The sequence below is a fragment of the Balaenoptera musculus genome, chromosome 7, assembly GCF_009873245.2.
Source record: "Balaenoptera musculus isolate JJ_BM4_2016_0621 chromosome 7, mBalMus1.pri.v3, whole genome shotgun sequence".
In the NCBI taxonomy this organism is placed as follows: domain Eukaryota; kingdom Metazoa; phylum Chordata; class Mammalia; order Artiodactyla; family Balaenopteridae; genus Balaenoptera; species Balaenoptera musculus.
In genome coordinates, this window is record NC_045791.1 from 53,966,998 (window position 1) to 53,994,211 (window position 27,214).

The 27,214-nt window shown below is 40.8% G+C and overlaps 1 protein-coding gene across 4 annotated transcripts in view; it reads left to right on the forward strand.

The window, feature by feature from the left end:
• Positions 1-27,214, forward strand: part of RAPGEF4 (Rap guanine nucleotide exchange factor 4) — a 308,154-nt gene that overhangs the window by 163,126 nt on the left and 117,814 nt on the right. For all 4 annotated transcript variants that reach the window (XR_005020628.1, XM_036858163.1, XM_036858165.1 and 1 more), the window contains 2 exons: positions 8,779-8,851; positions 12,809-12,828. Coding sequence is in view for 3 of the 4 variants with exons in the window: in XM_036858163.1 (XP_036714058.1) it covers positions 8,779-8,851; positions 12,809-12,828 (93 nt within the window). In the remaining variant the exon portion in view is untranslated. The remainder of the gene's footprint in view (positions 1-8,778; positions 8,852-12,808; positions 12,829-27,214) is intronic.

The window sequence follows — 27,214 nt, forward strand, 5'->3', positions numbered from 1 at the left end:
AAAAACCGGGATCCTGTATGCACAGTGGGCTTTCAGGGTAGGATTGGGGTTAAGGAGGTAGGTCAGGTGAGAAGCCTGTGGATGCTTCTAGAGAAACTCGGTCAGAAAATAACCATGGAAATGCATAGTACTTATGCCCTAGTGGTTTCAGGTTTTGAGGGACAAAACCAGAAACTAAAGAAATGCCTCTAAAGTGGAAGTTCAGATACCTGTTTGGGCCACGAAAAGACCCCCTACCCCACTGTCTTAGTCTGTTCAGGCTGCCATAACAGAATACCACAGACTAGGGGACTTTTAAACAACAGAAATTTATTCTTTCCAGTTCTGAAGGCTGGACGTCTGAGATCAGGGTGCCAGCACGGTCGGGTGAGGGCCCTCTCCCAGGCTGCACGCTCCTCCTGTGTCCTCACATGGCGGGAGGGGTTAGGGAGCTCTGTGGGGTCTCTTAGAAGAGTACTGATCCCATTCACGAGGGCTTCACCCTCCTACTTAAGCACCTCCCAAAGACCCTGCCTCCTAATACCATTACCTTGGGTGCTAGGGTTTCAGCATATGAATTTGGCGGGGACACAGCCAGACCATAGCACCTCCTGAATCACTACTCGCCAATCCCCCTCCTATGCTGCCTGCTGCCCTTTATAAGTACATTGTAGAGCAAGAATGCAAAAGCAAAATGTCGGTAGCTTGTTCTAATGGGATGACAGTCAGGGCTGTTACTTTCTGTGAAATGATCCTTTATTTTAGGTTTTTAAATGATTGATGCATCCTAATTTTGTATTATCAATATTTAAGCACTTTCTTGGAATTTGCATGTTCCCATGATATGTATTACGCTATTCCTGTTAGTTTTATAAGTGCTGGGCTTCATCATTTTAATTCAGGATAACTATACTTAATAGTCATCACTTTGAAGACGAATATGTTTAAATAAAATGCCAATCAACAGGTTTTTATATAAACAAGGAGGGCTTCCCTGGTGGCGCAGTGGTTGAGAATCTGCCTGCCAATGCAGGGGACACGGGTTCGAGCCCTGGGCTGGGAAGATCCCACATGCCACGGAGCAACTAGGCCCGTGAGCCACAACTACTGAGCCTGCGCGTCTGGAGCCTGTGCTCCTCAACAAGAGAGGCCGCGATAGTGAGAGGCCCGCGCATCGCGATGAAGAGTGGCCCCCACTTGCCACAACTAGAGAAAGCCCTCGCACAGAAACGAAGACCCAACACAGCCAAAAATAAATAATAAATAAATATATAAACAAGGAGGTAGCAGTTATTTAGAGACAATGTTCATAGTCTCATTTATACATTAGATGGATTGTAGTAGGTTCAGGCTTAGCAAAAAGAGAGTTTAGGAGGATTTCCTGTGCAATAACAGCTCCAGAACAAATTATTTTATGACTCAATTAAGTAGCATTGACCTACTGTGTGTGTATGTCTTCCTCTCAATTTGAGTTTTTCTAAGAGAAGCTCATGGCTAATTCAGTCCCTCAAAGATGCAGAGTGTGCACTAAAATTATAATCATTCCCGTGAGCCCCCTGAAATCGCCGAACCTTTTAGTCATATTAAAAGCGCACGTGTGTTGAGTGTGCTTTGGCAAGAAATCTGAGGCTTTATTATCAAGTCTAAGTACTTGGAGATTGTTTGGCCTCGAGGAACGGAGGGTCTTTACCACCCCTGCTCCCCGTCCCTCTCTCTTCCCTCTCCCCCAGTCTCAGGCCCCTTTGAGGGGCCATATCCTGGCCTGCCCTCCCCGTAAAGGGCTTAATGCCTTCCTTATTTTCCCACCAAAACCGTTCTCCACACAGCAGCCAGAATGATCTTTTAAAAACACATAGCTGTTCTTGTCACTTCTCCACTTAAACCGCTTCCAATTGTAGTAGGATAATGTTCCAAATTCCTATCATGGCCTCCAAGGCCTTGCCTGTCTGGCCCGTGCACCGCTCTGTCCCCGCTGCCTTCCCCTCTCCCAGCACCCTCATCCTGACTCTCCTGCCAGAGACGCGTCTTTGTCTCCACACCACACCTGTTCCCCCTCTACCTGGAAGGCCCCCTGGCCCTTACCTCCAAGCCTCCTCAGCCTCAGATTCCACGTCCTTGCCCTGACTCCCAGATCTGAATTTGCCCCACGCTCTACCACCCAGCCACGTTTTCAATGTACCTTTTTTTAAAAATTAATTTTGTTAAGTGAAATAGGGAGCATTTTCTTTTTTTTTTTTTTTTAATTTTATTTATTTTATTTATGGCTGTGTTGGGTCTTCGTTTCTGTGTGAGGGCTTCCTCTAGTTGTGGCAAGTGGGGGCCACTCTTCATCGTGGTGCGCGGGCCTCTCACTATCGCGGCCTCTCTTGTTGCGGAGCACAGGCTCCAGACGCGCAGGCTCAGTAATTGTGGCTCACGGGCCTAGTTGCTCCGCGGCATGTGGGATCTTCCCAGCCCAGGGCTCGAACCCGTGTCCCCTGCATTGGCAGATTCTCAACCACTGCACCACCAGGGAAGCCCCTCAATGTACCTTTTTTACTTCTATCCCCTGGCACCACTGCACTGAGATGATTGTATGATCACGTGAGAATGGCTATCCCCATCACTAGAAGCAAAGTCCCTGGGGCTCCCACTGTGAGGACCCCACTTTGCCTCTCTTTTCCCCTTGACTGCTTTAGTGAATGCATTTTTCTCTCCCTTTCACTCCGGGCTAATCTGACTCATCTGTGTGACTGAGTGAGGGCTGCCTAAGCTATATTCCTCACCGCCCTGCTCTCACTTGAGAGAATTTGAGGGTCCCTCCACATATTGGTTGGGATCTCTGCACCTTCACAGGCCAGGAGGAGAGAATTTCAAACAGGAAGTTTTTGTGGGAGACTGTATTTGCTTACTTGCAGCATCATCTTACTCGGGCTTCATTCTAGGATTCTTAAGCGATTCAGGTTTGGGAAACTTCCTCCATTAGAGCTATAGTTGTGATTATTGCCCTCCAAACTACAGCTCTTGCAGGTTACTCATGAATTAAAAATGGCCGGGAGTTGGCAAACAGATTTTGCCTCCATTTAGAAATATCTATAGTAGAGCCGAAGGATGAATTAAACATCACTGAAGAAGAGGCATTGGAAGTTCTCTGTGCCCTGTTAGGTCGATGCTAGAGAAATCAAGAAACAAGGGAAAAGAATAAGTCGGCAGTAAAAGGTAAACTCCGTCCAGCCAGTGATCTGCTGTGGGAGAAGCGGTACATATGGCTCTAAAAGGGTAAAAAGAAAAATTCTGCATGAAGGTTTCCCTCTACAACTGCTTTACTTTTTCCCCTTCTCTTCTACTCTTCACATGTTTAAGAATTCTCTAGATCTCTGGGATTTTAGAGCAACGTGCCATGTCCGTTTTCCCACCATACATTACACATACAGAAGTTGTGAAAGAACTGTTGCCAAGAAACAGAAAAAAGGGGAGGGGCCTATACTTCACCTCCCTATTCTAAGTTATTCTACCACATAATCAGGATACTTTCAGAGAAAGTACAGGCAACCTGTCTGTCATTACATTTCATGAACTCAGCTTTAATACTTTGGGAGACCCTAGTACAGATGTAATGAATGGAACATGATGACATGACATATCCCCACACCCCTGGTAGAGTCCCCTCTATTCTTCCCCAACCCTGGACACTGCCTACCATGAGCTGTCATTAGCATGTCCCTGTTCTGAGCACGTGTGCATCGCCCCTACCCTCAGGTGTTCACAGCAAAGCCTGTCAATCATCCTCATGGCTTCCTGTGTTTAATGTTCTTCTAGTGTTGATATCCCAGCCTAAGGATGTTATTTACGCTTTTCCTGAAACCTGATCTCCTAGGTGGATGGGGTTGGTGGCAAAAGGCAGGGGACAGTTGCTGGGAAGGCTCGTACCCAAAGCTGAGGTCTGCGCCTGGCTGCTGTGGAATGTGGTGACAGTTGCATGCTGGCAGCCTAGATGCCTTGGCGGTGGGCAGCAGCTCGGAGAACGCCCAGGAAAGCCCTCAGTGTGTCAGGAAAGCCTTGACTTCCAGGGTGGGGAGTTCTGCCCTACTGGGACCCCTTCTTCTCTTGTCACAGGGGATCTAGCTAGGGTTCAAGCTGCCAACCTTTATTCTCTGTGTATCCTGCTTGGCAAATTGAGACTGGCCTTTAGAATATGACATATGTCTACTATGCTCCCTCCTCCAGCAGACACCACCCAACTTTAATATCTGGCTCCTAGGCTACAGCTGGGCCACGTGGAGCCATTGTGTGGAGTAGAGAAAGGTACCCCCTGCTCTGGGTGGGAGCAGCCCCAGCCTGGGGCTCAAGGCTGTGGAGCAGAGCTGGATTTACCCCCAGCCTCCCTTGGCCTGGTGGCTCCTCTGCCAGCCTCCCAGCCAGCCTTCCTCAGTGGCTTTGGGGGGACAGTGAAGGCGCTGAGAGATGGACCAGGTTTTAACCTTCCTAAGACTGTCATCTTTTGTCTTTTCTCAGAAAACATTAGGATAGCCAGTGGCATATCTCCACCTTGATTTAAGAACAGGCTTCTGGCTTCACTAGCCTGAGGACTTCTTCCCTGCACTGACTTTGCTTTAAAAACTGGCCACTTGTAATTTAGAGATTTTTTTTTTTTTAAGATTTTGTTAACCAAAATCAGTTCTGATGGCTGAAAGGCTTTACTTATTTTTGTTCAGTTATTTCTGGGCTTCCTCTCCTGGGCTCTTCCCTTTTCCTTGGACTATTTTACCATGTGGGTATGAAAATAGGCAGTATATTATAAAATTACTTTAGAACATCTATTCTTTAAATTCTTATTTCTCCACAGCTCCCTTTAGCAGACAGGTCAGTGGATGTATTGTGGGTCTTTATACTGTGTGTGTATCAACAGCCTCAGTAATAAGAAGTCACTTAGAGAGTGTTCTTCCCTAAAGCTGGAGACTCTGCTTGGGAAATATCATCAAATATATTGGGATTAGTTTGATCAATTCTTGATGGTTTATTACTACTACAGTAATCACTTATTAAGTGCCTAATATGTGCTGGGCACTTCTCTAGATTTTATTTCTCATCCTCCCAATGGCCCTGAAAGATGGGTGATATTATCCCAGGAAACTGAGGTGAGTAACTTACTCAGGTTCACACAGGTAGCATGTGGCAGAATCAGAATTAAGACCCCTTTCTTGTGTGATTCCAGCATCTGCACGCTTTCTGTTACATCAGAGGCGCTTGGGTTTTTCCACTGAAGTTCTCTGAATGCAGAGGAAATCAATACATAACGCCTGGGGTCTAGACCCTTTGTAGCTAGAAGGTAGCCAGAAGCAAGCTCAAAATTTCTTTGAAGTCGCATGCTTTAATCTTCAAAATTTATGCAAATTTAGTTTTCTGCTCCATAATATAAAAGTAATCCTTTACACTATTTGACATAGAATAAAATGTAAGCTCTAGGAAGAGCTCCTGTTAACCCCTGTCACATACCCTCTTGCCCTGCTGGGTGCTACCCTGGGGGGATCTGCACACCTCCGTTTGAGAAGGACAGCATTGCACCATGATGCATTTCAGTTAAATTCTTAGTTCTGCCGGTTTTGTTGATAACCCTTGCAGGTATGGAGCGGCCTGTCATTTGGCCAATCTACAACCATAGACGTCTTTCTAACAGAGAATAGAATCCCTAACACTTCATAGGCAGATCCTAATTTGGTCTTTGTTGCTTCTTCGTGGAGATCTTTGAGTGACATCTGTCTGGCTGGAAGTTTAGAGATTATTTAATCTTGTGGTTTGTAAACTTTTCTTTTTTAGAAGCAAAAGTCATCTTTCAAACGAAATTGCTCTTAGAACTCTAAATTATATATCAGCTAAAAGCGAAGACACTCTAGTTGAAGGTTCTGCTCGCGTGGTACCCTTGCCTGAGGGTCCTCCAAGGAGCCCAGGGTTCTGCAGAAATAGGTTTTAAAAACCCATTTCACCCACTCCCCACCCTCCACCTCTGGCAACCACCAATCTGTTCTCTGTATCTCTGAGTTTGGGTTTTTTATATTTATGTATTTTGGATATTAACCCCTTATCAGATATATGATTTGTAAACATTTTCTCCCATTTAGTAGGTTATTTTTTCATTTTGTTGATTGTTTCTTCTGCTGTGCAAATACTTTTCAGTTTAATGTAGTCCCACTTACTGATTTTTGCTTTGATTGCCTTTGCTTTTGCTGTCAAATCCAAAAAAATTCATGCCAAGACCAACGTCAAGGAGCCTACAGCCTATGATTTCTTCTAGGAGTTTAATGGTTTCAGGTCTTATGTTCGAGACTTTCATCCATTTTGAGTTAATTTTTGTGTATGGTGTAAGATTGTGGTCCAGTTTCATCCTTTTGCATGTGGCTGTCCAGTTTTCCCAGCACCTCCTTTGTTGTACATTAAGTGACCGTATATGTGTGGGTTTATTTCTGGGCTCTGTATTCTGTTCCATTCATCTATGTATCTAATAAATTATTTTTAAATTCAATTCAGCAATGACATTTATGAAACAATTAGAAATTTGACCTTGACTGGATATTATGGAGATATTGTTACATTTCTTAGTTGTGATAGTGGTGTTATGGTTTTGTTTGGGGGAAGAAAAGAATCCTTACCTTTTAGAGATTCCTACTGAAATATTTATGGATTAAATGATATGATATGTAGAATTTGCTTCAAAATAACTCTGGGAGGGGCAAGTGGATAGGAATGTAGATGAAATAACATTAGTCATGAGTTAATAATTATTGAGGATGGATGTTAAGTATGCGGTGTGGTATTCTTTCTATTTTTATATATGTTTGAAAATGTCCATTCACATTCCAAAAGTCAACGATAAGTGTTAATATCCTATTATGTTCAAGACAGGGTACCCTGTGTTGCAGGAGATCGATGTCTCACAAGTGCAAGGGGCCTTGTCTGCTTGTTCTCTGCAGTAAGCCCAGTGTCTAGGACACAGTCTGCACATAGTAGATGCTCAGTACAAACACATGCTGAAGCCCAGCCCGCACTCTGCGCCCCGAACAGCTGCTCTGTTTTCTGTTCCCAGGCCTGGTAACATGCTCCATGAGCCAACCTCAGACCTAGTGCTATGGAGTTGAAGGAAGGCGGAGTCCTGTTCATTTAGGAGTCAGCAAGGTGCTTCCCTGGAGTTCATGGAAATTGACATTGAGTTGCCCGAGACAAGTTGCATCCATTGCATCCAAAACAACATTTCTAAGCAAAGCAAAATTGCTCCTTTAATTTAACATGAATTATTTCTTTCAGGAGCCTGTTAATGTAGTTGCTAACAGTGACAGGAATACCTCAAAAGGCTGTAGGGGGTCATAGAATCTTCTTAGAACATAACCTAGCCCATCTGCTCTCTCTGAGCCTGTTTTGTTCAGAATCCAGCATAATATTATGCCCAGAAGTGTGCTTTGATCAGTGCTTTCTCATGAGGAAGAAGAGTAGATGGTATCATAAGAAAGAGGAAAAGCAGAATTGGGAAATTATCAAAGGAAATGTCAGGAATGCAGGGTGATGGATTGGTCCCATGCGTACGTTTGAGTGATTAGTTAACTCAGAGGCAGAGAAAAATCATGATTTTAAATGTTTGCATGCAGGTGTTAGTATAGTTGCCTCAGAACGAGAAGAAAAAAGGATTAAAAAAAAAAAAAAAGCTAGTCACATCTTGACTAGAAGAAGGCTCTTTTGAGAACTCGTCAATGTTACTTTACAAACACCATTCAAATCTACCAAATGGGCCAGATGGCTGCTCAAATACCGCATGCTGCCAGCTGCCCATTGCTACAGATGAAGTCTTTTCTGCTGACGTTTGTGTAACCCACAAGCACGTTATAGAGTGTTGATCCCTTTGATGCTGTTTAACATTTATGTGTCATCATAATTATAAACCATAAATATACATGACACCATGCAATAAATAAAATTGCCCAGCTTTTCATTCTGAGAGGGGAGAGGCTGTACTTGTTACCTGAGAAGAGAGGATGTCTTACGCTCATTTTCCATTCTTCATAAATGTCGCTCCTCTCTTGTTGGGTGCTCTACCTACATGCGTTATGCTCACCAAGCCTTATCCCTTCAAAACAGCACAGACTCCCGAGGCTAATAGGGATCGCTGAGTCCCAGGTTTTAAAGCAGGCCTGGACCAAAAGTTAGGGGGAGACAATTCAGGGGAATCCAAATAGTTCTAAATGAAGCCAAACTATTCTATTTGACAACAAATGGAAAGTTCTTTGGAGGTCACATAACGGGCAGGTGTACAGTGTAAAAGGAAGTTGGTAAATGGCGATGAATCAGCTTCTTTCAAAACAGACATTTTCTAGAGATGCATTTCTTTTTGCTTTGAAAGACAGCTGATTCAGTGCTATTCACCTGTTAAGAAGGCGGCACTTTTATTTGTATCTGCATCTGCAAAAACCAAATGTCTTTTCCCTCCTCAAAAACCTGAGCATGTGTTTGAGAGCATGAGAAGCTGGGCAAGAGGTGGAGGGGAGGGTAAAAGCCCACACCGTTTGGTTAATCAGTCACAAATACATGGCGGAACGGGCTGTGATAGAGCCCCCTACCCAACAGGGGCTCTTTCAGTCTCATCCGGGAAGACCTCTTTAGAACACAGCATTTTTATTTTAGACCACAGAGCCCAGACAGCACGCTCCATGGCTCTATAAATACAAGACTCAGATGCTTCCTGACACCCAGCATTTCTGCTTTTTAACATGTAAATACATGAATGCTCAAAGTGAGTAAATATCTGTACACTGAGTTTACAATCTTGTCTTTCAGAAATATCGACAGTACATGGCAGGACTTCTGGCTCCTCCTTATGGTGTTATGGAAACAGGCTCTAACAATGACAGTAAGTGAAAAATATGAACATTTTGTATATAAAAATCTGTTGTGCGGTATGTGTTTTCATGTGACAAAAAAATAACGTCCTACACCAGCTTGACGGAGTAAGTCTCCAGACTCTTTTGTGGATAAACAGACCCACCAGCCCACACTTGAGTTATTTTTAAAAATTGTTCCTATAGTATAATTTTGTGGTCTTAGCTGATAGAGGGAGGTATGTTCTGGCACTAGTTGGAACTCCAGCATGCTTTCCCAAAATACCTTCATTTTAAAGTGTTGTTTCTGGGCTCTTTTAAAAATGGGGTTCATGAACTGTGTTTGTCGTAGACACCTGAGAGCCACACCTCTTGCTTATTTTGATGCTACTGATCAAGGAGAGAAGCAGCGGGATTCATTCTTTATTCTTCTTAAATCGTGGCCTCTTCAAATTCCAGGCCTTTTGTAAGAGACCTGGAATCAACCAGATCAGTCTGTGGCTGATCAGAAAAGAAAGGAAGTTTTTCTCTGTGATGCTCCTTTCTAACGGGTGCCCACTAGACTTGAAGAAATCCTGTGTCCTGAGTCTGTTTATCTGTTCGTGCATGTCAGAAGCATCTTTTTAGCGCTCGATACCATCCCGGGGAGTTGCTCGTTGAGGCTCTGGGTCCCCTTACTTGGCTCTTGTCTGTATATGTGTGACAAGGCAGTGAGCCCTGGGGTTTCTGAAGCTGTAGCACTTCAACACTGACACACTGATGGATCGAGTAGTACCTCCACTCCAAGCATCTTCAGAGCCAGAGTCACCCTTCCCATCCTCTTCCTACCTCCTTGAATTCCCACTCTCATTGTCACGCTCAGACTTGTCACTCTCTACAGGTGACCCTCCTTCCCGCTTGACCAGGATCTTAAGTGAGCTTCTGTCCCCTCTGTTTCCCAGTTTCTGGGCAGCCTGTGCCCTCTCTTTCTCTGTTTTTCTTCTGTCCTTGGAGAGGTGGGTGTTGGAGGGCAGATCTTTCTTTCCTTTCATTTCTTCCCCTGTTCTTTATTTTTCTCTCCTGGCTGATCTAGGGATGACCAGTAACTGAGCTGGAAATCCCAGCTGTGCTGTCTCCTAGCTGTGTGACTTCTGGCAAGCCACTTAGTGTCTCTGTGCCTCGGTTTCCTCATAGGATTGTTGTGAGGATTAAATGAAGCAAAATGTGTCAGATGTTTAGAAGCAAATGTGCCGGGCATATAATAAGCACCCAAATGATGTGAGCTATTATTTCCTCACCACCAGTTACTCTTTAACCCCTCAAAGTCTTCCTTCTGCCATGTACTTCTTGACTCAAGCCATCTGAATTCTCCAGTGACCAACCAATAGCCAGACTCAGTCATTACTGTTACACATTCTCTATGACTGGGTAAGATTTTCCATGTTTGGACTCCATTCTCCCTTGGGTCCCAGCCTCCACTGCATTATCCTGGTTTTCTTGTATCTCTCTGGCCACTTGTATTCTTTCATAGGTATTCTTCCCCTCAGCTGGAAGTTTACACAGCCTTGGCTGTTTTTCTCTTTTTTCCTCTATACTGACCCCTCCACCGTTGCATCCTTTCTTGCAACTGATACAAATCTGTTTGAGTCTTACAAAGGGCAGCCTAACTTTCCAAATGACTACTGATCTGATTCTCTTTCCACCCGGATGTCTTACTGGTCTCATGCACTCAAAATATCAGTTAATGGAATACATCGTGATTCCCACAAGCCATCCTTCCTCCTGAAAGTGTATTTCCAGTCATAATTCCACTGTCCTCCCATACCGGGTACTAAACCTCCACTGTTTTGGGGTCCTCTTTTCTCTCACCTCCACCCACTAAAGTTAATCGCTTGTCCATCCCTTGTTCCTTCCTGTGTAGTGTTCATATTCTTTCCTTTCTCTCCCCTCTGCAGCCCCCTGGCTGAGGGCCTCATCACCCTTGACCTGAGAGCAAAGATGGCTCAACTGGCTTTGAACCTTCATTATTTCACCCTGGGTTTACCCTACACCTGACTTACACAGAACTTTTTAAATTTACTTTTTATTATGAAAAATTTCAAGCATACAGAATGACACAGTTAATACCTGTATTGTCATCACTTTAATTAATATTAAACTTTAATACTTAAATAAGATTATTAATAATTTGATAGGTATTTTCATATTATTATTTTGCCATATTTCCTTCTTCTAATCATATATATACATTTCGCCCCAAATACCTCAGCAGGCATTTTTGAAAATACAGACTTTTCCATGCAAAAACCACACCATTATCATACCTAATTACTGGTATGATTTTCCTTAATAATATCCACCACTCAATCCAAGTCCGAATTTCCCCAACTGAATGTCTTTGTAGTTAATCGTTCAAACTGGGCTTCAGTCAAGGACCATGCCATTGCCTCTGGTTTTTATGTCTTAAGTGTCTTTGAATTTTGAAAAGTCCCTTCCCTCCTTTTTCTTGATCATACCACTCTGTTGCTCAGAACCTTTAATGATGGTCCATTGCCAGTCACAGAAGGTGAAATTCCAAGACTGCTAATGCCTTAGCCCAACTTTCAAGTCCCTGCATGGCCTGAGAGCACCTTTTCAGTATTATTTCTCTACAAATACCCTAATTTCTATCCACCCTGATATGATGATTTGTACAACTGTGTGTTTATCTTATTAAACCTCCTAGAAAGTAAGCTTCTGTTACAACCCTGTATCTCCTCATTAGTCAACTCTAGTCCTTTCAAATGGTCGTTGGATGGATTGATAAATGGATGGATGAACTCAAGACGAATTTCAGAGTGCTGACATTGGGCCACCCTTACTCTTTCTGGCAGATCTGAGAAGTGATCTCAAACATGTTCATTAATACTCTGCTTGAGAGGACAACACTTTCTGTCCCCTTGTTTCCTGCCTGAGCTTTTATGTCCCGATACTATCCCAGTTAGGGGGTCAAAGTTTAATTAGGGTATGTTTCCTAATAATCTTTTCTTACCCCTCCTGCTTACTGCTGCCTATTAGGATGGGCACTCGGTGCTTTTAATGCCAATATTTTAAGTCCTGTATGGCCCCTTATTAAACACATAAAGGCCTGCTTACTCAGAATTTGGATGTCCTATATTTTTGCATTGCAAACCCCCTCACACCGCCCCAGTAGTTCTAAGCTAGGTGCAAGCCACACATAAAAACCACCTGGACTGCTGTCTCTTCAGCATAAGGCCGCTTGTTCCCACTGTACTGGGGCCAGTAAGCTCTGCTCTGGCTGGTGACCTTCCAGTATGGCCACCCTTATCATGGCAGAGTAGCAGACCCAAAGGAAGTGCAAAGGACCAGTGCCTGCCTGGACCAAGTGCTAATGAAATGTGTGTAAATGAGTGAATGGACGAATGATTAACTTATTTGCTAAGAAAATTGAGACACCCCTGGAAAGAGCCATTGCCTGCTTAGACCTGACTTGGAAGCAGCAGCAGTTTGCTTTGCCCAAAATAAAAGTTGTGTGCTAGTAGTCTTTATGTGCGACTTGCCCCCAGGTTCAAATCCCTGGAGCGGTGTGAGGTGGTTTGCCTTGGAAAAATACAATATGTGCAACTTAAGAGTTGATGTGTTTGTCTAAAATTCTGAGTGTTCTGGTGCCCGAGACAGAGTAATTGCTCTGAGACAGTTGCTCACATGGTGTAAAATAGGCAGGGATGGATTTTTACCTTTAGGAGAGTAAAGCGTATGGTAGAAAAGCAAAATAAGTATGAGATTTTATTGTCTGGCACACAGCCCTGGCTCCTGATTCATTGATTTATTTATGTTACAGATTTTGGTAGGTGCTGCTATTTTTCTAAGCAGCATTATGTAAGTTTTTATGGAAAGACAAATTGAAAACACCAAAATTTTACTTGGTTTGATTCAGCAAGGGATTTCATTTCCATTTTGCAAGTTGATCTTACAGCTCATGCTCTTTCTCTCTCTCTTTTCTCTTCTAGGGATTCCTGACAAGGAGAACGTGAGTAGCTACTCTGTCTCTGCCTAATTTCTAAAAACTGTCATAAGGTAAAAAATAATTGTGGTAACGCTGCCATCAAAGAGAGCTCTTTATCCACATTCAACAGAGCAGTAAATATTTTTCTAATCTTACTCCGGCATCTTTGGTGAGTCACTTTGAAATATGAAGGGGAGAAGGTTGATTGCTCTGACGTGGTCATCACATGTCCTTGATGTTAACTAGTCCGAAGAAAGGTTATTCTAGGGACAAACAGTATAATTGATAAGTGTTTTCTTTTTCCCATGATGCATACATGGCAGTAGAGCAAACCACTAGTTTAACAGCACATAGAAAATTAGCTGTTTTTCCTTAGTAGGAATACAAAATATGAGATTTCAGGCCAGTTGATTTTATAAATGTATCCAAGTGCATTAGAGTCAATATTTCTCTTTGGAAGTCAAAAATAATGAATTGTTCTAATTGGTCAGGGCAAACAGGTAAGAGAGTAGGTGCTTTAGGATAAACCTTTCACCAAGAACCAGTGCCAAGTACTCCTTCTAAGGCTGGTAGTGGTGTAGTGGCATTGTCTTTGCATGCAAATAATAATGATATTAACTGGAATCTAAATTTAGACAACAACATGGAAGGGTTAATGTGGAAGTGTGTAGGGATTAATCTGAAGTGGTGCTTGGTGGCTCTCCATTGTATCGACTTGTCATCGTGTTCCTCAATTGCTGTACCCAAGTGACAGTGTTACAGAACTGTCTCCCTTTTCTGTCCTTTCCCTGCTTTTGGGCCGGTGTCTGTGGTAATTTCAGACTATTTCTGTATTCCTTTTCAGAGGTCTGACTCTAGCTTTCTTTAGGTCTTCCTGTTTTCATAATGTTGGTTTTAAAGGGCTGGTTGGGAATTCTGGTCCACTGCTACACCACTACAAATTTGGGTTCAAGACCTAGCAATGTCACTTCAAATGTCACACCAAGTCCTCGTTGACTTGGTTCAGCAGAGGACTTCAGTTCCTGGTTGCGGGACTTTGCGCAAGCCACTTGGCTTCTCTAAACATCCTTGCCTCTTTTTAAAATGTGGGTGTTGGTTGTGACTACCTTAAGAGGCCATCGTGAATACTGAGTGAGATAATCTGTGAAAAGCATAGAGAGTCATACAATAGAGCTCAGTAAAGGTGAGGACTGTTGCAATAATTATTATTTTATCAAGTCTCGTATCATTTTCTAGCTGTCTTTTCTCCTCTGAAAAATGCCCTACCCCTTATAAAGTAACTGTCCTTTTACATTTTATGGCTCTCCTTAACCTTGAAGGACATTTGGTCTGGTCCAAAAGCATCTATAGAGACATTTGGTCCATGCCAAAAGGTCCTTGATATTTGTCCTGTCCAAAACCATTTGTCATGGACCAAATATGCTTATGAACTTTTTGGATACAACCAAATTTCAGGGACCTTTTGATGTGGACCACATGTCCAGTGGACGTTTTAGACATGATCAAATGTCTACTAACCCTCCTTAAAATGTCTTTGTTCAGTGAACCTTTGTAATGGTATTTTGCTATTTAAAAAATGTATCTTTGTATGTTGAGTAAAGCTGTAGATGATCAGGTTCATGGAGAGTCTAAAACAATAGGCTTTAGATGCTAAAGTAACCGATCTTGGCACCATTTTGGGCATGGATGTCCCAAAGCACGCTGTAACAAATAATACATGGATCATTAGCCAAATAAAGATGAAAAAAGGGCCTGGTGCTTCCTCATCAAGGGACTGTCAGTGGTGTGGAGAGCACACACAGAATGGCCAGGCCCCAGGAGGTCTCAAATGTTCTAAGCTTCAAAAGGATGCTCTGTCTCTCTTAGGCACCCGGTGACCTTTAGGTTGGACCTCCCCACAGTGGAACGACGGATACAACGTTCTAAGCAGAAAGCCTACCAGCTGTCATGTAGCTCACTTCATGACAAAAGAGGCATTTGAAGTTTGCAGAAAGTCAGATACAATGAATTTAACAGTGTCTTGCCCTCAGAGATTTAGGGGGCTGGCCAGCCTGTCTCCCCAATAACTACTCACAGTATATACTTATTTGTATTTGTTTGGGTCATTCTACGTCAAACTCACTAGCAAGAGGAAGCATACTTTTTCTCTGTCAGCAAGTAGAGTGGATACAACGTCACCACATGCTATTAGGAAAGCTCTCCAATGCCATCATTCAAAATAAAGCGAATGAGATGAAAGACATTCATGAGTAGAGTTGAAGCTCTAGAAAGATAAAAAGAAGCCTAAGAGCCTTAAAGTGGTGTTAATGTTAATTTAATTTTTTCCTTTATAAGAGACAAGTTGGGGACTTCCCTGGTGGTGCAGTGGTTAAGAATCCGCCTGCCAGTGCAGGGGACATGGGTTCGAGCCCTGGTCTGGGACAATCCCACATGCCGTGGAGCAGCTGAGCCCGTGCACCACAACTACTGAGCCTGCGCTCTAGAGCCCGCGAGCCACAACTACTGAGCCCGCGTGTCGCAACTACTGAAGCCCGCACGCCTAGAGCCCGTGCTCCACAAGAGGAGCTACTGCAATGAGAAGCCTGCGCACCGCAACAAAGAGTAGCACCCACTCGCCGCAACTAGAGAAAGCCTGTGTGCAGCAATGAAGACCCAACCCAGCCAAAAATAAATAAGTAAAATAAATAAATATATTTAAAAAAAACAAAAGCAAAAACAAGCAATACAGAAATGTCTTACTTTAAAAAAAAAAAGAGACAAGTTGTGTTAGGATGATTTCTTTTATCCTTTACCTTCTTTAACTACATGCTGGGCAATATTATATTCCCTTTATGTTTCTCTGAATAGCAATGATATGCCTGTGGACTAAAACAAAAGCACTTAGACTATTGTCTCAGTGTCCAAACAGATTCTTTGTGGAAAGAATAAATTCTTTCTTCTAGCTCTACTCCTGATTTTGTTAATCACCATGTTTAACTTTTAATCAAATATGCAAACGTCAGTAAACGGTGTTTTTAGCTGCCTTGCCAGCTATATTTTATTTCCAGACCGAGCCTTACCTTTCATAAAAAGAACTTTCCTTTCATAAATTGCACTTCCATAGAAACAGGTTGGCAGTTAACTTGCTGGATTATTTTGTCTACTACTTATTATAATTCATAGGGACATCATTCAACTTTAGATGACACAGGATACTGGAACCTGTAAAATGATGGATAAAAGTGTTAGAAAAATTAACATTGAACCAATAAAGCAAGAAGACCGTTTTGTCAGGGTTGCAATTGTTTGGGCTTGTTGGTTTTATAGATTCTTCTGTTTGATCTGTTTAAATTTTATTTTTTTTTTCTGTCTCCTATAAGTGGCATACCTGACTGACCATGTTTAACACAGAACATAAAAATCGCAATGAAAAGAACGCTTTCTAGTTGAATGTTACGGTTGCCGTTTGACGGAATGAGCTAGTCTATAATATTTTGCTGCGTAGATAGACTTTGTTGCTTATCGTGCTCCATTCTTTTGGAGTTTTGTAGCTAAGGAGTTTTGTAGTTTTAGAAGTTTATACGTTTCTTCCTCAGTATGGAAGGAGCCAGAAAATAGACTCAGGAAGATATCAAAATAATCCCATTCTCTGATTTACAAACATCTTGTTTCCAAAAGGGTCATTTGAGGTCTTCATTTTTTAGGCAGTGATAACGCTGACAGTGTGATTAGTAAGCTTCTTGTGAAATATGCAAGGATACGGTCCCAATATAAAGCACTATCAACTCAGAGCCCAGAGGTTTCCCAAGCACTGGAAGAATTGATGCTAGCAGCTAATAACAAGCAAGCCTGGGGGTTTTGTAAAGCTATTTGGTTGGTCTCCTTTTAAGAAGATTACTTAAATCTTCCCAAACTTTTAAAAAAAATCATGGGTTATTTATATGAAGAATAATTTTGGGGAATTATTAGAAAGACATAAGGTTTTAAATGGCAAATGGTAAGGACATAGTTTACATGCTTTGTGAAAATTCTCATTAAGGAGAGAGCAATAATAAGCAAGTAATTACTAGGCTCAATAGGTTAGCACTTTTAGGAATTTTTAGGGACTATAATAACATTTATCTCTATTGTTGCTCTTTTTCAAGGTTAAAGAAAACAGATTAGAATATTTTCCACCAATTAAATGATGACGTCTTATTTTACCATTGTAGATTGGCTATGATTCTGGGTCAGATGAAGAAAAAGGAAATTGTGTATCCTTATAGAACCTTAAAATATTAAAAAAGAAAAACTTAGAAAACCCCATAAAACTCTGTAAAACCTTTCAACTCCAGCTTTCAAATTGAATTCAAACCAACAGTTTATGGTGGAACACAGTTTTTAAAATCCTACTTTAAAACATGACTGGTAGGTGTCCAGAGCTGATTGGGACATCCTGGCCAGAGTCCACAGCTTTACCCCAGCAGCCATTTCCCTCTGGTCTAGGGTGAGAATGTTTTAACCAGTGCTGTCACCACAGTGAAACAACACACGTGACTGGCTGAGGGTACGAAGCTCTACACAGGAGAGCAAACCAACCAAACGCTGAAGGCAGAAAATCCTGAGCTGCTCGTTTTCATTTGAAGGACAAGTTGCTTATCACCCAAGAGAAGATTAGATTTAGCAGTGTTGCTGGCCCGAAATTACGCGTTTGTAGTGTGTAAATACTCATTCCTTAGCTAGCCTATTAGAACGTGTAGCTCAGCAAGCCAAGACTGACTTTGCCCCACCTCCCGGGAAAAAAACAGCCTGTTAATGTCGAAGGTGCCAAGGACAACTTCAGCTCTTGGTCTCTGAAGAAATGTTTGTTTTTGTGTTTGTGAATTATGCATTTTATGGGGCAAGAGGCCCTTGCTGAATTTCTTTCTGCTTTTTATTCCATCTCTTCCTCTCCTCATATAAGAGCTGGCCTGTGCCATCTCTCTCTAGCTTCTGCAGTGGCATACTGATTGAATATTTTTTTCTCTCTTTTTAAAATTTTATTGGAGCATAGTTGATTTACAATGCTGTGTTAGTTTCAGGTGTACAGCAAAGTGACTCAGTTACAAATATACATATATTCATTCTTGTTCAGATCCTTATATCGGTTATCACTGAATATTGAGTAGAGTTCCCTGTGCTATACAGTAGGTCCTTGTTGGTTGTCTGTCTTATATATAGTAGTGTGTGTACGTTCATCCCAAGCTCCTGATTTATCCTTCCCCGCCACGTTCCCCCTTTGGTAACCTTAAGTTTGTTTTTTATATCTGTAAGTCTGTTTCTGTTTCTGATTGAATTTTTAAGATGATGTGTACTTGACCTTCATCTACACAGTAAATAGTAAGTGCAGGGAACTCTCTGAACAGCTGATCTTCTGTTGTCAATTATGCCACGTGTTTGTTGCCTCTGAATGTTCTTCGGCAGTGTTCACAGGACCTGCAAGCTGTGAGTTTGCTTGATGAAAGGGCACCTATCGGGGTGTATTGATTGGGGGTGGTGGTTCGCTAATATATTTTAGAGTTATTTTTATAATATTACAAATTATATTTGGTGACTGATTCAGTGTTCTAATGTCGGTGTCTCTACATTTTTAGGAGGAGAGCCTTTGAGTATTGCTGCCATGCTGATCTAGGGCTGCCACTGAGTTACACCATATAACCTTGCTTTGAATATGTTCTCGATCTTTTCTGTAGTCAGAATTTGACGTGGGCGAGATATCACAGAGAACCTGGGTAGTGTTTAATGGTTAAAAATAATAATCATAAAAGAGATGGTATTCCCCAGTCTCTCTAGCCAGCAGCCTCTCTCTGCTGTCACTTTAACAAATGGCACGGCCTTGAGGTGAGGCTGTTTAATATTGGCATTCCTGCTGAGAATTAGTTCCACTCTCAGCAGGGCCAGGAACATAATGCCATGGTGACAGTAAGACACTACACTGCTGATTCCAGAGTTATGGGAGAGGACATTGCTGTCTTCAGAGATATTTTGTTCTGTGCTGCAGGCAATTATGTTCATCACCAGTAACTTGGCGCTGCTAGCATGTTATCTTGATTGACTGTGAGAATAAAATATATAGTATCGTTTATGTTTGATGTATTTGAATGTTTATTGTCCTTGTTTTGACAAATGGAAACCAAATGATTTGCAAAATACATCTTAGGTTTAGGAGAGAAAATTGTAGTGTTCTCAGATTGGATAAATTAATCTAGTGATTACATGCCATTTAGGATTTGGATTCTTTTCTAATAATTTGGGTCAGAGTGCCCTGAGTCCATAGATATTAAACTATTCTATAGTTGTTCTCTTTACCTTTAGGTAAAATTGCATTATAGATAGATGTACATATACACACCCATATGTACATATATATGGACACATGCAGATGTATATGTAAATTTATATTTAACCATTTTCGTTCTTTAGAATTTCCAGAAAAGAAAATCGTAACACCAACTTTTCGTAATATGATCAGGCTTTGTTCAGAATTCTTATTGCCAGTTTTTATAAATGTTTAAGTTCTCTCCAGCTTTGTTTTATTTTCTATTTTCCTTCAGTCAAAGAATGATTCAGAAGTACCCATAGAATGTGCTGTCTAGTTGCTTGAAAACCTTTAATCGAATGCATATGTACTGATGGATCCCAGGCCCCACGTGGAGCCATGAAAATAAAGTGTAGCACCTTCAGGGAGTCGCAGCGGGGGATGGAAGCAGACGTGTGAACACAAGCCAGCACACTGCAGCGCTGTGGCACGTGTGGTCGGGAGGCCGTGGCGTGACCGCGTGGCCTTAGAGGCTCTGCGGGCTTAAGTCCAGCTCTGCCGCTTACTAACCATGTGAAGGTGGACAAGTTAGTTAACCTTTTACTCCTCTGTTTCCCCACCTACAGGGTAAGAGTAACAGTAGTGTGGGAGTAGTGGCATAGTGGTGGAAGCCGAGGGGCCTGCCAGGAGGATTAGTGAGATGAGGCAGGCCAAGCGCCAGTGCTGGCACCCCCTACAGGAGGCACATGGGGCCGTGTGGTTCTCAGAAGAAGGGGAGGGGCTCAGAGCAGGCCTCCCGGAGGAGGAGGAAATGCCTCCCTGCACTCTTGATGGAACGTAGATGTTACCCAGGTGGAAGGGAAAGGAGAACGATGCATGAACAAAGGAACAGAGTACCAGAGCTTTTCAAAACCTTTCAAAATCAAAAACTTTTCATTATTTTGGACTCTACTTGCTAGAAGCCCTTGCAAAGTTGTCAAAATCTGACTTCTAAGCATCAGGCATTTCAGGGTTCCAACAAAACACCATTTTTTTCTTTTTTTTTTTTAACTAAAGGTTGATCTGTTTTGAATGCAGATGGGGAATTAGCTTGAATTTCCCCCTATTTGTACATCCCAATATCATGCCTTCCTTTTAAAAATGACAGATCTAGAGCTGATGCCTTTGAAGCCTATTGTTCACTCTGATCTCCAGCTCCTTTTCTGCTATAATTGCCCAGTCAGTGCTCTCTGATTTCTGTGGTTCTCCTTTGTTTTTTTCCCCCTTCTCTTGAATGAATCACTCTGCAAAGCTTTCTATTGAATTTTGACCTCGTTTTCCTTTTCCATTTGTCAAGGTTATTTTAAATTTCCTTCCAGTTTTCCTAAGTGCCAGCCACCCCACCCAATTGGGTATCATTGCCAAATTTAATAAGAATGCTTTTGATTCCATAGTCAAGGCTTGAATCAACATGTTAAATCTAGCAGCATTCAGCAGAGGACCTAACCTTGTGGAATTTAATCTGGTTTCTGCTAATTTATTTGCATACATGATAAAATTATCCCATCCGGACATCAAAAAGAAACTTAGGAAAACATACTATGAAAATACCCCGTAAAACAGGTGCTAAGCCGTTAATTTCACTTCCATCCGACTTTCTACCTATTTGTAATTTGACAGAAAAGGAAGATGAGAATTTTATTTCTGTCTCAGAATATACTAATATGACTGGATTCAATACATTTCCACTGTTATAGTCTGTGTCCCCAGAGGTGCATCAGCTTCTGTCCCTGACACTTAATAGCCAGCAACACTGAACAAGTCTTAGCTCTCTGACCCTCAGTTTCCTCATCGATAAAATGGTGATTTCCCCAATGAACCACAGCAAAAGGATTGTTGGGGGATCAAATAAGGTAAAGCAGGGGGGAAATTCCCAAATTTTGCACTGCTCCCAGACATAAAACACTACATTAAGCTTCCCTGGAGCTTCATTCCAAAGGAGATCACACCCTTGTTGGTAACCTCAGTCCAGGGATATTATCCTAGACTGGGGATCACTGAGGCTGTCCAGTAGGTTCTGGTTTAGGAGGAGACTGGGTCTGGGAAGCCTTTTAAAAGCTTGCGTCCTATTAGGACTTGGTCCAGTGCTCAATTCTGGGAAGACGGCAAGATGCCAAATGAAAAGTCGTTCATCTTAATGTCCTTGTAACTTAGCTCAGCTAAGAGAATGAACAATTCCCAAGTCACACCAAGCACTGATTTGGTGCTGTAATTTGATAGCCCAATCCCAAACAAAGTGAGGAAACCACACCCAAAGTTGACTACAAAGACGGATGGGGTAGAGAGTAAGAGCTGTAAGAGAGTAGAGAAAAGGAGGTAAGCTGGAGAAGGCGCCTGGCTCGTTTGGGGGCCCAGCAGAGAATCATGGATGTCATCATGGCAGTCCACCCTGCACCTTCTAGTTTTAGGGTATGTGAGCTTTTTTAATATTATGTTAACAAATTCTTCTATTTAAATTTTCAAAGCATTGCAATGTACAACTACCTAGTAAAGGAATTTGTAACATATTGCAAAAATGGCTGTGTCATTCAACAAAATATTCTTTTGACTGAAACAGGTAATGGTCCCTTCCCCTACACGCACCAGTCCCCTGCTCCCCCAGCTTTATATTTTATGTTTTCTTTTTGGTGTCTGGTATGTTCAGAAGAACACTTGGGCTCCCTCTGGTGGCCGTTCCAGTGTTTCTACATGTCTAACCTTACAGCTGAAGTTTTAGCTACGTGGCGCAAAATGTTTGGATGAAAGTGGAAATATTAATAGTAAATTTTATTTTCTTTTGTAAGGTGACTGGCACTTGGGAACCTCTGAATTAGCCAAAATATCCAACTCATTTATTCATTCATTCATTCATCCATTCATATATCTTCCAATCTCATATGTTGTTGATAATTTCACTTTACTAAATGAAGGGGCATCTGATCTGCAAGTCCATAGAAAGATATTGAGTCCCAATCCTGTAAGTCAAACAGATTTCCCCAAGAAGTGATTCTATTAACTAGCAAGTTTTTATAGAATGCTTACTGTGTATTAGCCTAGAGTTGGGCATTATGGGAAATATTTTGTTACTCATCATTTAAAAAATATATGAATAAGCTCTTCTGTAACAGTTGGCAATGTTACATTATTTCTTTTTCTCCTTTAAACTATATTCCCATTCTATTTACCACATAGAATTTTATCCTATTGTAATGAATCTTTGTCACCTGATTACTTTTAAATTATGACAGTGTATTAGTCAATATACAGATTTAGCTACAGTAACAAAGACCCAAACATAAGTGTCTTAAATAAAACGGAAGATAATCTTCCTTCGTGTTAAGTGTCCAAATGTGAGCTGCCCAGGGTTAATGTGGCACCTCCAAGTTGTAATGTATTTTTATGATTGAAAGTGTCTTATTGATCACACTCTTACACTTTTATGTATCAAAAATAAGTATATATTTAAACCTTAATGTTTTAAAATTTCTAATGACCGTAAGTTGCCTTTAAAATTTTTCTTCTGAATTGAATGACAGTTAGTAGTAGTATACAATTGTCAAAACAAAATAAATATTTTATATATATTTAGAAATAATTATTAAATATTAAATTATAACTGTAAAAGCATCATTGAATGACTTGGGTGCTTTTTAAAAATGAATTTGTTATCTATAGGCAGCAGGGGGTTAACATCAGTCCTCCACTTCTTGGTTTTTAGATATGTAAGCACTGGAAAAGCTTGTTCACATACATAAGCAGATGAGAATGGAAATAGTTTTACATAGCAATGTCACTAAACTCTGACTCCTGAGCAGCTAATGTGGTGCCTCATGGGGAGAGAGAGATACTGTAGTCACATTGGAGGTTGTGGAAAGTGTTACATTCTGGGTGGATTTTGAAAATGGAGTCATAGGATCTTCTGATGAATTAAATGTGAGGTGAGAGAGAAGGAGAGAAGTCAAGGACGACTTAAGGGTTCTTGGCCCAATCACGCAGAAGGATGCAGCTCCAACAGCTAAGAAAGGGAAGACAGGATGAAGTGAATTTGGACACCTAGTTTGAAGGTCGTTATACTAGACAGTATCCAGGAATGAGGTATGAGTAGGCTTTTGTACTGTACCCCTGTCCAGTCAATAGTTAATGATAATAAACATTAGATTAGAGAGTGGTAATGAGATTTGATTTTAGGTATTTATACTGAGTAGTATATGCCTGGGGCATGAATAAAATTAGAATGTTTCTGAAAGAATTAAAAATAAGACAAAAATAAGCAAGAATTTTATTAGGTTTGGCTCCCCCCTTCTGTTATATTTTGTAGATTTTAAGAGAATTTATGTTTGTGAGCAAATTTTGTGTATAACTGCAGGTATCACCTTTCAAATAAAAGGTTAATGAAAAGTTGATTTATGGAATATTTCAAGTAGAAATAGTAAATGAATCAAGCTAATAAAGTGTGACTTAATAGACATCCTCAGGGACCTAGGATGAATAGGTAGAGGCATATTATTTGTAACTTAGCCCACAAATTATTTCCATATGATTTAAATGGCTATGACCTGCTTGAAACAATTTTTCTTAATTAGTTTAATCATTCTCTTTATAGTTTCTTATGCTACTAAATGGGTTAATAACCCCCTTTTTCTTAAATAAATTAATTTTTCCAGCCTAGCCACAAATTTCCAATTAAGTTTGAAGGAGTGAAGTAATTCCATAGTAGGGGAAAAATGATTATATTTAATTCTTTTAAAATCAACTGACATGTATCAAGTGCCCACTATGTGCCACACAGATACAAACTTTGGTTCTGGAGCTACAAAGTCGAATAAAACGAATTCTTGACTTCAAAGAGCAAACAGCCTAACAGCTTAAACAGCCTAGGACAGAGACTGGTTAAACGGATAATTATATCAGAATGTGGTACTGAGAGAGACTCGAGTTAAGTGCCAAAATACCTCACACATTGTAAGAGCCAGGTCACTTGAACCCAAAGGATTTCTGAAAAAAGAAAGTTTCATTATTCACCACCCCTGATGTTTTCCTGATTCAAAAGAATGCAGTTACTAAGTTACTATATAACTCCAAACTGTGGAGGATACAGGTGGCAGAAACCCATTTTAAGCCATTTCAAAAGCAAAGTCCACAGGAAGAGCAGGTGTGGAGCTGGCCTTGGACTAATAGAGGCCAAGGGCTCTACTTCCACCTCTCCGCAAGCCTGGAAACATGGTCACCAACTATTCCTGGTTTTTCCCCAGCAGCTACTGTTAGAAAACCTTGGGGAAGGATATGGACTGATCTAGTGTAGGTCCTGTGGTCCCTGTACCCCAATTCTGAGTCAGTGTGGGTGAGATACCACTGTGGGCTCAGCTCTGACAGTGGGGAGGTCTGGCCCTGGAAGAAGGCAGGACAGGAAATAGTAGCTGTTCACTATTCCTCCCCAGTGACGCACATTCAGCTGACTTCTAAAAAATCAGTCCCCTTCCTCGGGTGTACTCAGATAACAGCATAATGCAATCAATATCACATTTGGGGGTTAGTCTTCATCCCTTGTTTATGAAGAAATAGGACAGAAGCAGTTAGGAGAATAATGTTGACCTCACATTTTGCAACAGCTTTGACTGCACTAAGCATTGTGCTTTAAAAACTACATGCATTCCATTCAATCAGAATCATAATTTCTTTTTCACTGTCTTCTTAACATGTATGATGTGGAAATTAACAAGATTTGATCTTGTTAAGTCTTTTGAGATACTTAGATGTGGGTTCTGAACCACTAGATGATAGCAGCAATCCTATGTGTCCTGGGATATTACAGGAATTCTTCTTTTTTATCTATTTGGTTTAAAGTCTGTGAGCCAAATTTACATTCAGATGAGTCATTGAAGCTTATATTGTGTGCCTAAAGGGAAATGTTTATGCCAAGAGTCTAAGATGAAGTCCAGCAAGACAGTGGATTTTTAAAATCATGGTTATCTTTCCCTGATAATAAATATAATAGTACTTATGTTGAATATTTGGAAACATAAAACTGTTTTTTAAAATCTCCTAAAATGCCACCACCCAGAGCTCTGAGTGTTTCTATATTTAATACATAGAAACAAATTTTAGTTTACAGTGTATATATAGTTTCATATCCTACCTTTTTCAGTGAAGTTTTTTAAAGGACTTTAATATTGTCCCAACCATATTGGAGAATGAATTTCCTCTGCAATAATTTTTTTTTCCAAACAGCTATCTATATCTTTTAAAGTTAGTTTTCACTTCATCCCCTTCCCATTTTTGGAATTATTTTTGGTTACATTGCTGTTGTTCTTCCTTCATTTCTGATGTTCTAAGTTTCTGACTGGTATCATTTCCTCTCTGACTGAAGAACTTCCTCTAGAAATTCTCGTAAAACAGGTCTGCTGGCTACAAATTCACCAACGTTTTTCTTCGTTTGAGAATGTCTTTCTTTTACCTTCATTCCTAAAGGATATTTTAAAGGATAGAGAATTATGAATTGACAATTTTTATCTTTTAGCATTTTTATGAGCCAATATTGATACATTATTAGTAATGAAAGTCTATTGTTTATTCAGACTTCCTTTGTTTTTACATAGTATCCTTTTTCTGTTCCTGCACCCCTTCCAGGATATCACTTCATATTTAGTGGTCCTGTCTCCTTAGACTCCTTTGGTTGTTCCAGTTTCTCAGACTTTCCTTGTTGTTGATGAAGTGACAAATTTGAGGGAGACTGGTCAGGTATTTAGGAGAATGTTCCTCACTTGTGATTTGTCTGATATTTTTTCAAGATCAGACTCAGATTATAGGTTTTCTGGGAAAGACAACAGATGTACCATTTTCATCACACCATATCAAGAATATATACTATCAAGGTGATTTATCATTGTTAACATTGACTTTGATTATTTGGTTAAGGTAGTATTTTCCAAGTTTCTCCACTGTAAAGTCATCCCCTTTCCAGACTGAACTCTTTGAGAGGAAGTCACTATGCACAGCCCACACTTGAGAAGGGAGTTATGCTCTACCTCCTTGATAGCAGATATCTACATAAATCATTTGAAATTCTTCTTATGGGGGATTGTCTCTTCTACCACATTTATTTATTTATTTATTTATTTATTCAACCGTTTTTCCTATCAGCATAGACTTATAGGTATTTATTTTATATTTTGGGTTATAACCCAATATTACTATATTTATTTTCTTAGTCAAGTTGTTCCAGCATTGGCCACTGGTAGCTCTTTAAGTTGGCTCCTGTGTTTCTTTGACGTATTCCATAATCGTATTTTGTTTTGGTTTATATTTTTGGACATTTTTTGACACAACTAGATGCTTGTATATTCCCTGTCCCCATCTTAGCAGTAGCCGTTTTGTCAAGGATCCTTGGTTCCTTTTATTGAAGATCTTGGTATTAGAAACCAAGATCTGGGTGCTTGTTACTACTGGGATGTTATTGCTTCTAAGCCCTCTCAGCTAAAAGAGCAAGGAAATAGATGTGGGTATACTAACTCGTGCATAATGCATATCTATAAATACATATATATACATACACCTATCTGTACCTATATTTAGCCAAGTATGAGTTCATACCGATTTCTCTAACTGTAATCCATTACCAAATGAATCATTCTATCCTTTTCTTCTTGCTTGTTTGAAACTCCTCACTCTAACATTGAGAAATTTGACTTGTACCATCTGTCATCTATTTAAGTGTCTAATTCCAGCATATATGTGTAGTGGTTTTGATTACCTGTACCCCTATGAGAAACAAACTTTATCAATTAGAATGGAGTGCTTATGTATAGTGTTTTGCCTTTAGTCTTACAGACTGCTCATTTCTAAAACTATCTAAGTCAGCACCTTCCCTACCTCCCTCACCCTACTCCCTTCAGGGAGGTTATTTCATACATTTGTAATACAGTCAAATTCTTTTGTCACAGTCTGCATTTCATCCTGGGATCCCTAACCTCCTAAATCATAGTTTTAATCTTCATATGTTAACTTGCACTCCTGGTGCTAAGTTCTATGCATTTTGACAAATGCATAATATCATGTACATGTACAGTATCATGTGATACTGTACCTTTACAGTATCGCAGAACAGTTTCACTGTCCTAAAAATTTTTCTGTGTTTCA